This window comes from Cicer arietinum, chromosome 1 (assembly GCF_000331145.2).
Source record: "Cicer arietinum cultivar CDC Frontier isolate Library 1 chromosome 1, Cicar.CDCFrontier_v2.0, whole genome shotgun sequence".
Taxonomy (NCBI): Eukaryota; Viridiplantae; Streptophyta; class Magnoliopsida; order Fabales; family Fabaceae; genus Cicer; species Cicer arietinum.
The window spans coordinates 9,186,859-9,202,534 of record NC_021160.2 but is presented as its reverse complement, the minus strand read 5'-3'; the positions used below and the strand labels follow the sequence as shown (position 1 = coordinate 9,202,534).

At 28.5% G+C, this 15,676-nt stretch overlaps 1 protein-coding gene and 1 long non-coding RNA gene across 2 annotated transcripts; both read left to right on the top strand.

Moving 5' to 3' along the window:
- The first annotated feature begins 5,275 nt into the window (after positions 1 to 5,275).
- LOC140920301 (uncharacterized) lies at positions 5,276 to 6,007 on the top strand. The gene is made up of 3 exons (XR_012163078.1): positions 5,276 to 5,473; positions 5,782 to 5,851; positions 5,929 to 6,007. It is a non-coding gene; the product is annotated as an uncharacterized lncRNA (long non-coding RNA).
- Positions 6,008 to 7,448: 1,441 nt separating this feature from the next.
- Positions 7,449 to 12,089, top strand: LOC101494105 (topless-related protein 2-like). Its single transcript, XM_027335469.2, has 11 exons — positions 7,449 to 7,582; positions 7,692 to 7,926; positions 8,160 to 8,303; positions 8,535 to 8,684; positions 8,793 to 8,903; positions 8,988 to 9,164; positions 9,437 to 9,565; positions 9,658 to 9,753; positions 9,961 to 10,146; positions 10,884 to 11,065; positions 11,772 to 12,089. Exons 1-11 carry the CDS (start codon positions 7,449 to 7,451, stop codon positions 11,923 to 11,925), a joined length of 1,698 nt encoding a protein of 565 aa, XP_027191270.2. The 3' UTR covers positions 11,926 to 12,089.
- The last annotated feature ends 3,587 nt before the right edge of the window (positions 12,090 to 15,676 follow it).

The window sequence follows — 15,676 nt, the reverse complement described above, 5'->3', positions numbered from 1 at the left end:
AAAAAGACAATTCGATCTTTACAACACAAACAAATTCCTAAATAATTTGTTCTTCAATAAACCATCTATTTTGTCTATTTTTTTTTTTTCTTTAGCATTCAAACAAAGACTTTAAACGACAACGGTTATTGAATTAAATATCAACAATATCACAATTCTAAAAAAAATCTATAACATATTTAAAATATTGGTACAAACGATATATTAAAAATAAAATACACTTTTTAAATCATAAAAATAAAATACATATTATTGAACAAGAAATTATTTGTAGATTATTTTTGTAGGGACAACATTGTCTTTTTTTTATAATCATTACTGACCAAATTATCTCTTTTTAATTATTGTTAGATACTAAATTATTTATTTTTTACGGTGGTTGAAGTTGTGACTAAGTTGTTTTGATTTTATATTTCTCAAGATCAACTTGAGTCTCACCATTTTGTTTAGAATAAAATGAATTTTCACTTTTTTTTTTTATTAATTTTGAATGTTAATTAATGTATTCAGACTTTTTTAACTTAAATATATCAATGTTATCAACAAGATATTATTTATTGAAAGCCATTGAATTTTGTCAAAACAAAATTCATGATTAGTAAATATTATTCAAAGAAAACGTTGTGTGAATTTAATGATACTCTTAACATGTATCACATTACGTATTTTAATTTATTATAATTACTTATTATTTACTCTTTCTTTATTTATTATTCAAATTTACTTTTCCATTTTATTGGTCTCTTCACTCATTTACTCTCTCTTAAGTAAAAAAAAAAAAAAAGAGTGAAAGATTTTCAAGATCATTTACTCTGTATTTCTTTTCAGTAATGTAAATATAAAATAAAAGCATAATTGACAAATTATAACATAATATTGAATTTTGAAAATAACCATAGAAAAAACACATTTTTTTTCTTCTAAAAAATTGACAATTTAAAAGGTGAAGATGAAATAACAACCTTTATTGTTTAAGATTACTAACGGTCTTAAATATAAATAATAAAATTAACAAAAATTGATGTATATAATATCAATTTAGAATCAAATACACAGTGATTGATTTTACATAAAATATCGGAGGGAGTCAGGGAGCGACAATTAATAAATAAAACATTATAATTAAAATTCTTAAAATCATATAGTTTTTTTTTAGAGTTTCACACAATTCATACAAAGTAGATAAATAAAAAAGTTAGAATTTCAATTCTCACAAGTTTTACGATTTTCACAAGTCACACAATTCACACAAGTTTTTAAAATTTCACACTATTCAATCAAATAAAATATATTCATTTTACGGTTTCATCTTTGTTGAAAACTTTCTTCTTGAAAAATGCATTAATTTTCTTATGTTTAAACACTGTGTCACTCTTAAAAAAAATACACATATTAATTAAAACAATTCACAATTAAAAAATAGTATCACATTATATCATATATCAATAGTTGAGTTGATAACTAGAGTTAGTTTATCATTCGATATTAGGTACCTAAGTGAAGAGGGAAAACGACCTAAGATGTCAGTTTCTCAAAACTAAAAAAATTTGAGAATATTTTAATAATTGACCACTCTTAATAATTGATAATCAGCTCCTGGCGGTTTCGAGAAGATCCAATACTGCAATATCAATTTTTTTTTAACCAATTTTTACTTGTATTTTACGACGAATAGACTTTTTCTTAATATTTAAAATAGAGGAGGTAGACTTTTTTTATTATTAAAAAAAAAACAGAGGTATTAAATATTAACCTTATACTAAATAAATGACATTTATTATATTGTATCATTTAATATATTTGAAATTTTCAATAAGAAAATAAATATATTTGAAATTTCTTAACTCTTTTTTTTTTAATAAAAAGAAAGTTAAAAGTTAATTAATTATTTTCACATTTCATAGTAATCGACTTATTTTAACATTTAACACGTAACAAAAAAAAAATATAAAATAAAGAATATTTTTTTTAACTAAATTACTCTTACTAAATACTTCATCTGGTCACTATTATAAAAAAAATAAACAATTTTTACAAATATTAAGAAATGTAGTAAAATACAATTAATTTTTTTATTATATATAAAATACAAGTTAAATATATTAAATTATCTCTTTTTAATGTCAAACATTCAACTATCAACTTTAATATTTTAAAATAAATGAAGGATATATTAGTAATAATAATATTAAATTATTATCCTTTGCAATAATGACTAAAATTTAATTCTTTTTTATAATAGTGATTAGAGAAAGTATTTGTATATTCAATATTATCATAAATGTAATGTACCAATAAAAACACAAGTAATTAATACACATTTAATTCATACTCAATCACTTATTTTTTGATTAATTTTTTATACAAATGAATCACTTATTTGTAGAGCATATTAAATATACTAAATATTTGAAGTGGTATACCAATATTTATTATTAAAAATAAATACGTATAGTTAATTAAATTTTGAATTCAATTTTTTTTGTTGAAAGATTTGTTTTTTTTTTAATACACTTGACAGTGACATCACTGACATGGCGCTACTATTAAGCTTTATGTCTTTTTCCTTGATCCAATATGATAAGCAGAGTAACTTATCAGGTCGTGTATAAGTACAACATATCATTACTGGTGCACAAAAACATCTTATGAATGCCTCGAAAAACGTGAATTTCTCTGTCTCTGTCAACAACGTTTTCTTCTTTCTTTCTTCCATCGCACCGTTTTTTTTTTCTTCTCTCTTGGAACTCATCCCAACCTAGTACTACAAACCCTCACTGTCTTTCTTTCACTGTACAGAAGAAAAAACGTTGTCGTTTTCTTCTCCCAATTACGTAAAATAAAAAAAAAATTAACTTGGGTTTATAAAATCATCGTTTTTTTTTTTCTTTCTCTGGTGGGTCTTTTGATTCACATCACTTGGAGTTAAAAAAATGGCATCTTTGAGCAAGGAACTGGTGCTACTCGTAATTCAATTTCTCAAAGAAGAGAATTTGATGGAAACAATGCACAAGTTAAGATCTTTGCTTAATTTAATTGTTTAAAAAAATTTGATTTTTATTTATTTTAGATGGTGAGTTACTTGTATGTTTAATTGAAATTGAAAAAACATGTTTATTTATTTTTTGTTTTGTTGCTGTTAATTAGGCTTGAGCAAGAATCGGGTCTCTACTTCAATTTGAAGTATTTTGAAGAGAGAATCATGTCTGGAGATTGGGATGAGGTTGAAAAGTACCTCAATGGCTTTACCAAACTTAATGAAAATCGATTCTCCATGAAAATGTATTTTGAGATTAGGAAGCAAAAGTACTTTGAAGCCTTGGACAGGTTGAAATCTTTATATTTATCATCATTTTCATTATGACATTATTATCACAAAAGTTTTAAATAAAAGTTGAAGTCGCACTGAAATCTAGAAAACTGGAAAATCACAGTCAAATGTGGTATCAAGTATAGATGCGAGTGTGACTTTCGCAACATAAAATAATATAATGTCGTGACCTAAATCCCATTTGTATAACTCTATTTAAAACCTTGATTATTATTATCATCATTACCATTATTATTGTTATTATTTATTATTATCTAGTCAATTACTTCTTGTATCTTAAACAATAGGTTGTTAGATTTATTACGCATTCATTTAAGTATTTGTTCATATCTATTAAAATATTTTATGGTCATTTTTTTTACTCTTCTCATCATCTCACGGTTAAATGATCTAATTTTTGCTCAGACGTGACCGAACAACAGCTCTTGAAATTTTAGTGAAAGATTTGAAGATTTTTTCAACGTATAATGAAGATTTGTACAAAGAAATAACAAATCTCATAACCCTTGAAAATTTTAGGTAAACTTTTTGCTTTCTATATTTTTTTTGTACGATGATCAAATATTAAGTTGACTATGGATTGAAAAATATGTTAAAAAAGTTTGTTTCATTTTTAAATATGGATTTGGTTTAAATGCAGGGAGAATGAACAACTATCAAGGTATGGAGATGCTAGAACAACTAGAATGCTGATGATGGTTGAGCTTAGGAAATTGATTGACCTCAATCCCCTCTTCAATGATAAGCTTATCTTTCCTCCATTGAAGACTTCGCGCCTCCGACACCTTATTAATCAAAGGTAATAAAACTTTTGTATATATCTTTTACATTTTCAGATTTCATTAGTACTTTTACTCTTTACAGTTTACACATTAATAATGCAGTTAATATTTTTTTAGCTTCACTAATCATGTTTTTTGTAACTAAGTTTTGTCAATGTTGTTTATGCAGTTTGAATTGGCAGCATCAGCTGTGTCGGGACCCGAAGCCGAATCCAGACATCAGTACTTTGTTAGTCGACCATACCTGTTCGCCTCCTGTTCTGCTTCCTGTTACATCTGCTACAAATCATCTATCTTATGCTTCACTTGGAGGATTTCATTTTCAAGTATGAACTTAGTTTCTCTAATTAATTTTTCATGCTCATTCATAAAATTGTTATTTTTCTGTTCTTTATACAGTTGCATTTACACTTATCACTTAATTTTGTGCAGCCACTTACACATGTACCTATAGCACCTAGACCTAATGCTTCAGAAGGTTGGATGAGGGATCCAAAAGGCACTTCCTCGTCTTCTCAATCACTTGCAGCTGCATTAGCTTCATCCTCATCTTCTCAGTCACTTGCAGCTGCATTAGCTTCATCCTCGTCTTCTCAGTCACTTGCAGCTGCATTAGCTTCATCCTCATCTTCTCAATCACTTGCAGCTGCAATAGCTTCATCCTCATCTTCTCAATCACTTGCAGCTGCATTAGCTTCATCGTTGGCTGGTCCTTCAAATCCAGGTATATATCTATCTTGTCAGTTACTTGTCGCATAATCCTGTCTCTCTGTCTGTCTGTCTACTGTCAAACTCATATGTTATTCAATTTCTTGCAGTCTTCGGTTCGAAGCATCCGAGAACACTTAATACTCTTGAACTGATGGATAGCCAAAACAATGGCCGTGATAATAAAAAATTGAGACGGGTGCGGTCTTCAAAGTCTTTTGAAGAGGTCCTTGAATAGTACTTAGCATGTTTTTCTTTTTTTTCTGTTCTGTTTTATTGGCATTGTTATATTCGCCGCAACTCTTTACAATCTGTGCAGGCCATTTTTCGAGCTTTGCCTCAACCGAACTCTTGGTCGATCGATGATCTTCCTAGAACTGTTATTTGTACATTACATCAGGGATCGAATGTAACATCGATGGAGTTTAATCCTTTCTTTCATTCTTTACTAGCTGGTAAGTTAATATATAAATAACATGTATTATATTACACGGCAACTTTAGTCTTTTATTACTGACTTTGTTGAAAATTCATTGAAACAGTTGGTTGTGAAAATGGTGAAGTTTCATTTTGGGAAACAGGGCTGAGAGAGAGACTGACATCAAAGCCTTTCGAACCATGGAATCTTTCAACTTGTTCTATCGCGTTTCAGGTTTATATTACATTATTTTCAACCGCATATGGATCATCGATATCTTTTCAAAGAATACTCTATACAAAAATTAAATTTTGATTGTCTAGACCATTAGAAAATTAGCATAGATGAAAAGGGTGATTCAAATTTTGATTCTGTCAAGTATTAATGCATTTTTTTATGTACTCTGTCAAGTAAATTTGTTTCTATGTTGTATTAATGCATTTTTTTTATGTACTCTGTCAAGTAAATTTGTTTCTATGTTGTAAGCACTATAACTTTCTTTTATGCTATGCCAGAGTTTAGTAACTGGATTTTTTTTACAGGCTATACATACGAAAGACTCGTCTATATCCATCAATCGTGTATCATGGAGCCCGGATGGAGTTTTTTTGGGTAAATGTTGTAATTCTTTTCTCTACTTTGTTGCATGATTAATTTCTGGTTTATAATATATTTTCCCTTCTTTTCAGGAGTTGCTTTTTCGAAACATTTGGTTCATTTGTATACATATCAAACACCTAATGACATAAAGCAGCATGTGGAGGCATGTTCTGATAAAAAAAAAATTTATATATGAATCTAATACAATATATATATTTTAAATTCCTTACTAAATGTTTTTGTTTCATTACAGATTGATGCTCATGATGGTGGTGTTAATGACTTGGGATTTTCATATCCAAACAATAAGCTATGCTTTGTAACTTGTGGAGATGATAAGTTAATAAAGGTAACATATATTTTTTTACAATCTATTGTAGATTATAGCCATATGAATGTTATCTTTAATTATTAATTTTTTATGAGTGATACATATAGGTATGGGATTTGAATGGAAATAAGACCATGAGCTTTGAAGGTCATGTAGCATCTGTTTATTCTGTTTTACCTAGTCAGAAAGAACATATTCAGGTAAACTTCTGCTATCAACCTTTCTTTATATTTTGAATTTGTTTTAATTTGATTTTGAGGCATTCTAGAATCTGTTGTAGTGAATGCTTGACTGATAAGTTATTGTGACATCAATTTCATGCAGTTTTGTTTTTCAACTTCGGTTGATGGCAAAGTTAGAGCTTGGATGTATGAAAACCAAACATTCCATGTCGAATACGACACTCCCGGAAAGTGTTCTTTTTTATGTACTCTGTCAAGTAAATTTGTTTCTATGTTGTATTAATGCATTTTTTTTATGTACTCTGTCAAGTAAATTTGTTTCTATGTTGTAAGCACTATAACTTTCTTTTATGCTATGCCAGAGTTTAGTAACTGGATTTTTTTTACAGGCTATACATACGAAAGACTCGTCTATATCCATCAATCGTGTATCATGGAGCCCGGATGGAGTTTTTTTGGGTAAATGTTGTAATTCTTTTCTCTACTTTGTTGCATGATTAATTTCTGGTTTATAATATATTTTCCCTTCTTTTCAGGAGTTGCTTTTTCGAAACATTTGGTTCATTTGTATACATATCAAACACCTAATGACATAAAGCAGCATGTGGAGGCATGTTCTGATAAAAAAAAAATTTATATATGAATCTAATACAATATATATATTTTAAATTCCTTACTAAATGTTTTTGTTTCATTACAGATTGATGCTCATGATGGTGGTGTTAATGACTTGGGATTTTCATATCCAAACAATAAGCTATGCTTTGTAACTTGTGGAGATGATAAGTTAATAAAGGTAACATATATTTTTTTACAATCTATTGTAGATTATAGCCATATGAATGTTATCTTTAATTATTAATTTTTTATGAGTGATACATATAGGTATGGGATTTGAATGGAAATAAGACCATGAGCTTTGAAGGTCATGTAGCATCTGTTTATTCTGTTTTACCTAGTCAGAAAGAACATATTCAGGTAAACTTCTGCTATCAACCTTTCTTTATATTTTGAATTTGTTTTAATTTGATTTTGAGGCATTCTAGAATCTGTTGTAGTGAATGCTTGACTGATAAGTTATTGTGACATCAATTTCATGCAGTTTTGTTTTTCAACTTCGGTTGATGGCAAAGTTAGAGCTTGGATGTATGAAAACCAAACATTCCATGTCGAATACGACACTCCCGGAAAGTGTTCTACCAAAATGCTCTATAGTTCTGATGGAACTAGGTAAGAAAATGAAGAATTTTCATATAGATGGAAATGTATCTAGTCAAGATTATATATACTTTTCTTTTTCAATTTACGCCGAGATGTAACTGCTATTTTCCTATTTTAGATTGTTTTCTTGTGGAACAAGTAAAGATGGAGAATCTTTCCTAGTTGAGTGGGATGAACCTGAAGGAGCAATAAAAAGAACATATTCTGGGTTTGGAAAGAAATCTGTCGGTATGGTGCAATTCGACTCTACAAAGAGTCGATTTCTGGCTGCGGGTGAAGACAACCAGGTTAAGTTTTGGGATATGGATGTTGTTAATGTTCTGGCTTCTACAGATGCTGAGGGTGGTCTTCCTGTGAGTATAGTCCCTTTACTTTCCATATTTCGCTCCATACATTTGTGTTAATACTATTTGACATAGTTGATGCCTAATCTGATACCTGTGATTTACTGTTAAACGCCGTTGTTGTTTAATTACTAAACAGAACAAATTATAAATTGTAACTAATGCATATTTTTTGTGTTATCAATACTAGTTTGTATACATTTTTGTGAAAACTGTTTGACATGTTTGATGCCTTGTGTCAGAATCTTCCTCGCTTGAAGTTCAATAAGGAAGGAAATTTGCTTGCTGTTTCTACAGCAGATGGTGGTTTTAAAGTCCTCGCTAATGCGGACGGTATCAAATTCTTAAGGAACATTGAAGCATCTAAAGAACCATTTTTCACAAAGGTTTGTATCTGATGTAATTCACCATCTTCATGTTCTGCTTCCTTAACAAAAATTATGTTAGTTGTTAGTATGTTATGTTAATAACGCAAGTTTATTACACGCATCGACGATTATTTGATATCAATAACATTTTTAGGATGAACCTACCATACAAATTTTGCAATTTTTTAATCAAGTAAATTAAGATGATAATGGTTAGCTGAATCATTTTTTGTTATTTATGTATTGTAGAGTCCTGGAGGACTTGTTTCTATAGGTAGAGGCAGAGATATTAACATAAATTCGGATGAAGGATCGAAATCTTGGGAATTGACTGAAATAGTTCATCCGGTTCAATGTCGAATCGTTACAGTTCCGGAGGGTATGGGTTCTAATAACAAGGTATAATTCCCTTCAACCTTTCATTTTATGCAAAGGATGTTTAACAAATAAGTTTCTGTTGTGTGAATGATTTCATGATCATAAGAGTTTATAAAATCTGTTATGTAGGTTGCTTGTCTTGTTTACACAAATTCCGGAAATGGTCTTCTAGCTCTTGGTTCAAAAGGGGTTCAGAAGTTGTGGAAATGGAGCTTCAGTGAATTGAATCCTACTGGAAAGGTAACAAAAATCATAATCTTATATGCATGTAAATTTTGTTAAGTCTAGAAAACATTAATGAGTGTTCTTGTGTTGGTTTAAAAGGCAACAGCAAGTGTTGTTCCTCAGCATTGGAGACCAAGTAACGGTATTCTTATGACTAATGATGTCCCTAGTGATTGCGAAATGGCTGTTCCTTGCATAGCACTCTCAAGGAATGATTCCTATGCTATGGCTGCGTGCGGAGGAAATATTTCATTGTTCAACATGGTTTCATTTAAGGTCAGATAACAATATTTATGATACTATATTGTGTTTCATCACTTGTATTTTTGTAAGGCTAACCCTCAGACACTCTAGAGTTGATCTGATACTCATAGATATTTGACAGTGTCAAAAGAAATGTTTGACCATAACTTGTCTATGGTCAACAATAATCATATAAGAGTGATTAGTTATTGATTGAAAACTTTGAAATACACTAAATCTTGAATAAAAAAAAAGATGTATTTCAAAATTTATAAGTTGTGACAATTTATTGTTAAATTTTCCAGGTATTGTTTCATTTTTTGCCACCTCCACCAGTTTCAACATGCGTTGTGTTTAGCCCTCAAGACAATAATGTAGTTGCGGTTGGAAGGGCAGATTCAAATATCCAAATTTTCAATGTTAGGTTATATCAGGTAATTCATTTAGAAAATTAAGGAGATCTAAAGTTTGATAAATTTAGATCATTTCAAGAATATATAAGGAATTTGACCCCTTTGCCTTTTAGGCTAGATCTCTATTAAAAGGTCACCAGAAGTACATTACCGGTATAGTTTTTTCGCTTCGACTCAATATAATGGTTTCTTCCGGCGCTGATGCTCAGGTATACTTTGACTCAATATAAACTTGATTTAGATCTATATATTTTTTGCTTATATTTTATTATGGAGGGAGGGTTAACTAGTTCTTGTGGCATTAAAAATTTCACTATGATTCAAGTTCTTTGTATTTTTAGTTTTTTACATAATAATCAATTTTTGAATTATAGTTTCATGATAATAAAAAGGAAAATTGTTTGGTGAATTTGTAGATTTTCTCTTGGAACATGGACACATGGAATAAGAAGAAATCAGTGCCAATCAAATTGCCTAGTGGTGAAAATGCACCTGCTGGTGAGACTAAACTGGAATTCCACATTGATCAAATTAAGTTGCTTGCATGCCATGAGACACAATTAGCAATATATGATGCTTCAAAATTGGAATTGATTTGTCGGGTAAGCACCTTTTCTTCCACCTCTTCTCTCTCCATGTTTGTGGTTTGACCCGGATTTCATGTAGTAATAATATCAAGCAATTATACGCAATAATTAATTTAATCATTGATTTAACATCAAACGGTTTGGATTACACATACACTAAATTAGTTTTCAATAATCTCGACTGAGATGTTTGAAATTGGACGATTGAGAGCTAGAAGAGTAATAAATTTGCTTGTGTTTTTCAAATTTTAAAAAATATTTGAATATTTTATGATAATTGCTTCCTTTGTTCCATAATTATTGATATTTTAACTTTTTACATTTTTCAAAACTATCAATGTTTTAGAAATTCAATATCAAATTATCATTTTTCAATTATACCCTTAAGGTATGTTTGAAGTGAGACTTTGGAGGAGAGGGGAAAGCTTAATTATTTTTGTGTTTTGAAACTGTAAACAAATATAAAATTATTCCATTAGTCAAAATACTCTTTAAAATTTCAAACCCATTGAAAAAAGCTTCTTAATTTTAGATTCACACTTACAATTTTCATGACTCAAAATAATAGTTTGCTCTTTTCTTTTTGAAATTATACAATCTATAAAATATTTATGAGAAAAAATAAAATGCGCTTGAAATGTTATACGATGATATCTAGTATCATATTATACATTAAAACAAAATTTTTATGGTAAATTGTTTAAATGCATCTATATTTTGTGACATCTTTTATGTTTTGGATATATTTTTAGTGGGTGCCACAAGATGTGTTGCCTGGTGCCATAACCTCTGCTGTATACTCCTGCAATGGTCGACTAGTTTATGCTACTTTCACTGATGGAAATGTTGGAGTATTTGATGCTGAAACCCTCAAACCTAGATGTCGTATAGCTTCATCTGCATACATACATCAGAGTCAGACCCCATCAAACAGGTTTTCTAACTATTTCTTTTGTTTAAATTTATTTTGTTTTCTTCAATTGAAAAATAAAATGGATCATCTACGGCCAATTTTATGGTGCAATTGACTATATTCTGTTAGATTAAGAGAGATAAAATGATTTTAGTCCATCAATACATATCAGATTTCGATGAGTGTAGTTTGATTGCATACAATCACCTGATTTCAATTGTCTAATCATAGAAAAGTCAGTTCAAATTTAAAGGTGAATTTAAATTATTCTTTTAAAAATAAAAATTATATTCTTAAAGCGGCCATAAAGATTGTAAATGTACACAATGTAAGTCTGGATATATTGTAGGGAACTAAAATTTAACAAATAATAAGTAATAAGGAAGATTAGGTTAAAATGGGGTGGAAATATAATAATAAATTATAGGTTGATATTCATACAATTGTTTGTTGGAGGGGAACGAATTGTTAGAGCAGCCATCTCAATTCAAAAGAAAGTAGATATAAAAATCCCTATTTATTTGTTTGTTGTTTATGAGAATCTATTGCATTTTTTTCGTCACATGCTTAGAGTTTTGGGATTGAAATATGCTAATAGAAGTTTAATTGATATTTCATTTGATGAAACTTGACTAGTTGGGGTAGTTAGAGTTTAATTTTCCGACATGTTTTTTTTCTTACTTTTTGTAGAATAATAATCCTTAAAATTTGTTTTTTTTTTGTGCAGCCAAAATGTATACCCTGTTGTTGTCGCAGCACATCCACATGAGCCCAATCAATTTGCAATTGGACTGTCAGATGGGTCTATTAAGGTTATAGAGCCACCAGAGACTGAAGGATGGCAGGGAATTAAAGTGCCTGTTGTTAATAATGGGAATTAATGTGCATCATTTTAGTTTTTTTCTTTCAATTATTGGATTATTAAATGATTTTAAGACTATACAAGGTTGAATGTTTTTTATTGTGAGTGTTTGGATGCTCATGAAGATGTTTGGTTAACAAACCTTTATGCTTAAGGTTTATAAATACATTATATTTGCATGAATTATCCTCTCAATTAAAGGTGATAGTTTTGAATTATTATATTTCGCATAACAAAAATAAATAGTTGACTTGAGGAATAGTTTAAAGGACCTTTTAGTAAGATTTTAATAGTTTAAGAATTAATCTTAAGAGATAGTGATAATTTAAGAACTAAATAGATAATTTATTCTAAAATTTATATGTCATATATTTCGTGAGACAAATCAATTTATTGATTATTTTGCTTAGTTGGGTAATAGTTTAGGTGTTGATATTAGGATATGTGAGTTGGCTTCACCTTTTATCTTTGTTGCTTATTTAGCTGACTTTTTTTGGTTTTTCACTTTGGGCGTTTAGCCCTTTTGCAACAAAATAAGGTGAAAAATCATTATTGCTTCAAATATCCAATGAGATATTTGATACTGTCAAATATGAATCATTGTTAGGATTTTTCAAAATTTAGAATGTCTTAGAGCCTCATAATGGTATTAGAATTATCCAAACACCTATAAGTTGGACTTGTAGTTAAGATCATATTTGGTGACCTTACTAAAAAATGGAGAATACTTTGATAAAGATTAAGTCAAGCTATGAAATCACCAAGATGGGATATAAAACATCGGGTGTTCAACTGACTTCAAACATATAAAATTGATTTTAATATATTTTAATGACGTGGATTCAAATTAATGTTTAAAGTTAGAATTTATAATTTTTTTGACAAACTCAACATTATTTTTACACAAAATTCCTATCTCATTTGGCCGTTGAAATTGGTCTAGCTATCATGTATCAGTAAGTGGATAAGATCAACCATAAAGCAGAAATGTTCTTGCTTAAAGCAGAAATATTCTTGTAAACCAATAACAATCTCCGTTTCTACTTTGAGGTGTGTTGAACTTTAATATTCGCTTGACAGTTGTCTAAAGTGATCATATGTTTTGTATCACGTGTCCAGTCTGTCAGTTTTGTACTTCATGCTTGCTTAACTTGGAGAATGATCTTACTTTATGAATTATGAAGCATATCTTTTGCCTTTGTCTTTTGGAGTGATTTTTATACTGAATTGATCCTTGTATATTTCTGGTGAAATTCTGGAACAGATTGTAAATCCTGGATCTAATATTTTCTTTAAGAATCTGACCATTCTTGTTATTTTGGAATTGTGGAGAACGTTTTTCATTTTATAGAATTATGTCAAGAACGTTCTTCGTTTCTCTGAATTAGTTTGCTTCTTTTTAATATGATATATTTTGAAATGTTTGGTATCTTTGATTAACACATTCAAACACACATGTTAAATACAAAAACACTTAGAATCATAATTATAAATTTTAATTAACTTTTATTTAGTTATCATCAAAACATTAATTTGAGAATTTGTCTCAATAGTTATGTCAAGTAATGAGTGTCTATTGACATCCTCATCAACCACATGGAAAAAACTTAATTATGACTACATATGTACTATCACATGTATAAAATTATTCGGACAAACTGTGTCTGCCTTTTGGCCGACCATAATAGCTCGTATGAAATTTCTTACTACATCTTTTGTAATTGTCATTGAATAAAATCTACGCAACATAGATTGTTTTATGCAACTTGTTGTTTCAATCGACTCAAAAAAAAAAAAAAAAAACTAGATAATTTAATAAATCATAACTATGTAACTATCCGATCAAAATTATGTGTTCCTTCGTATCGACGACAACTCACGTGATTAATTTCATATTACATATTTTTTTAATTTTGGTCAAATGATCAAATCTATACCGCAAAGATTGTTTTATGCAACTTGTTATTTCAATCAACTCTATCAAAATTACTAAATAAAATAATTTATTAAATTAAATAGGAAATATCTTAAATTTACATGACACTATTCATAAAAACATGATTGAAAGTAGATTATCGTAGAATACCTAATAGCAATGATTTTAGACATAATTGTAATGTATATAAACCATTAATTCAATTTTAAATTAAATAAAAATTGAATCTTAAAATGGTAAAAAAAATTCATGCTAAAATTACTAACATAGATACTAAATGATTCTTTAAATTAAAAACCAAATAATTCTTGATTTAGAATTCCTAAAAGGAATAAATATTTATATGTCTATAAATAAATAGGTAATTTTCGAATCTATAATTCTAAAAATTCAAAGAATCAAATCTTTATAATAGCTTTTCAATTTAAGAAAATTAAATCACTGAAATCATATCAAAATCTTTATTTCCTAACAAATATAATAAACATTATTATATGACATCAAAATTTATCTTGGATCAAATCCAAAATTTATAAAATACTTATATATATCAAGATATTCAATCTGGATTAAAATAGAAAACTAAATACGGCACTGGAGTTAAGACCAAGCCAAAATAGAGACAAAAATCTCTCTTAAATGCCGAGCAAAATCCATAATTTTATAAAATAAATTAATAATGGAATTTTAAATGAAATCCAATCCTCATACATTTATTGCAAAAAAACAAGTTTGTTGGCATATATGTATAAAAAGGAAAAGAATCTGATCTTTCACTCACTGATATGAAAACAAATTTAAGGCCATTAAAATTGGAGAATTACCTATTTATTTATAGATTCTTGAATAGGTAATTCTTGAATTAGAATTCCTAAAGAATATTCAATTTGGTCAAGCAAAAGAATTAGCGGTTCACACTTTCAATTTCTCGAAAACATAAAGAAATAGAATTTGCCTTCATTTACCATTCAATTTTCTGGGGAAAAAAATTCCTAGACATGTATCTATTATTAATAACCATGAAAGGAAAATTAACAACCATGTATTTATAATGATGCAGATTAATCATGATCCATTTCTCACCATTCACCAAACGAATAAATAAGATAGCAAAATATATAATAATTGAAGAAACCGAAAGAAAAAACATTGCAGCACCATTATCATATAGATATAAATATGTATATTATTCTAAAAGTTGCCAAAACAACTAGATACTGTAAAATATCTAACATTGCAGCACCATTCATTATGTTGCAAAAACAACTAGATTTTTTTGCTAGTTTCCACATCTTTTATATCTAATATATCATCATGAATGAGATACTTTAAAATATCTTTTATTAAAAAAAAATTCACTTTTAAATAGATGTATTCAAGAATAAATTACTTTACAATCAACTTAATTATAACTAAAATCAAAATTTTAAAATTAGTTCATTCAAAATCAATTTTTATTAATCATAGAATCAACGCACACTAAATGAGTAATTAGTTTCACGGTGAGGAAGCCGAAAGTGATTCCAGATACAAAAAATTGGTTGACTTATTTGTATATTTAGTTTAAGGGTAAGGAGGACGTAAAATAATTATAGAGACATAATATTGAATTGACTTAATTGCAGTTTTAGTCCTCTATTTTTACTAATTCACAAAATTGGTCATATTATTTTAAACGATGATATTTTGATCCCGCCATCTGATTTCTTAACTAAAAAATAGCGACATGACATGTTTTAAATAACATGTCATATGATACGATGATGTAGAACGATTAACACTAAAAAATTTGAATAAGAAATTGTAAAAACTTAACTTTCAATTTTAGAAAATT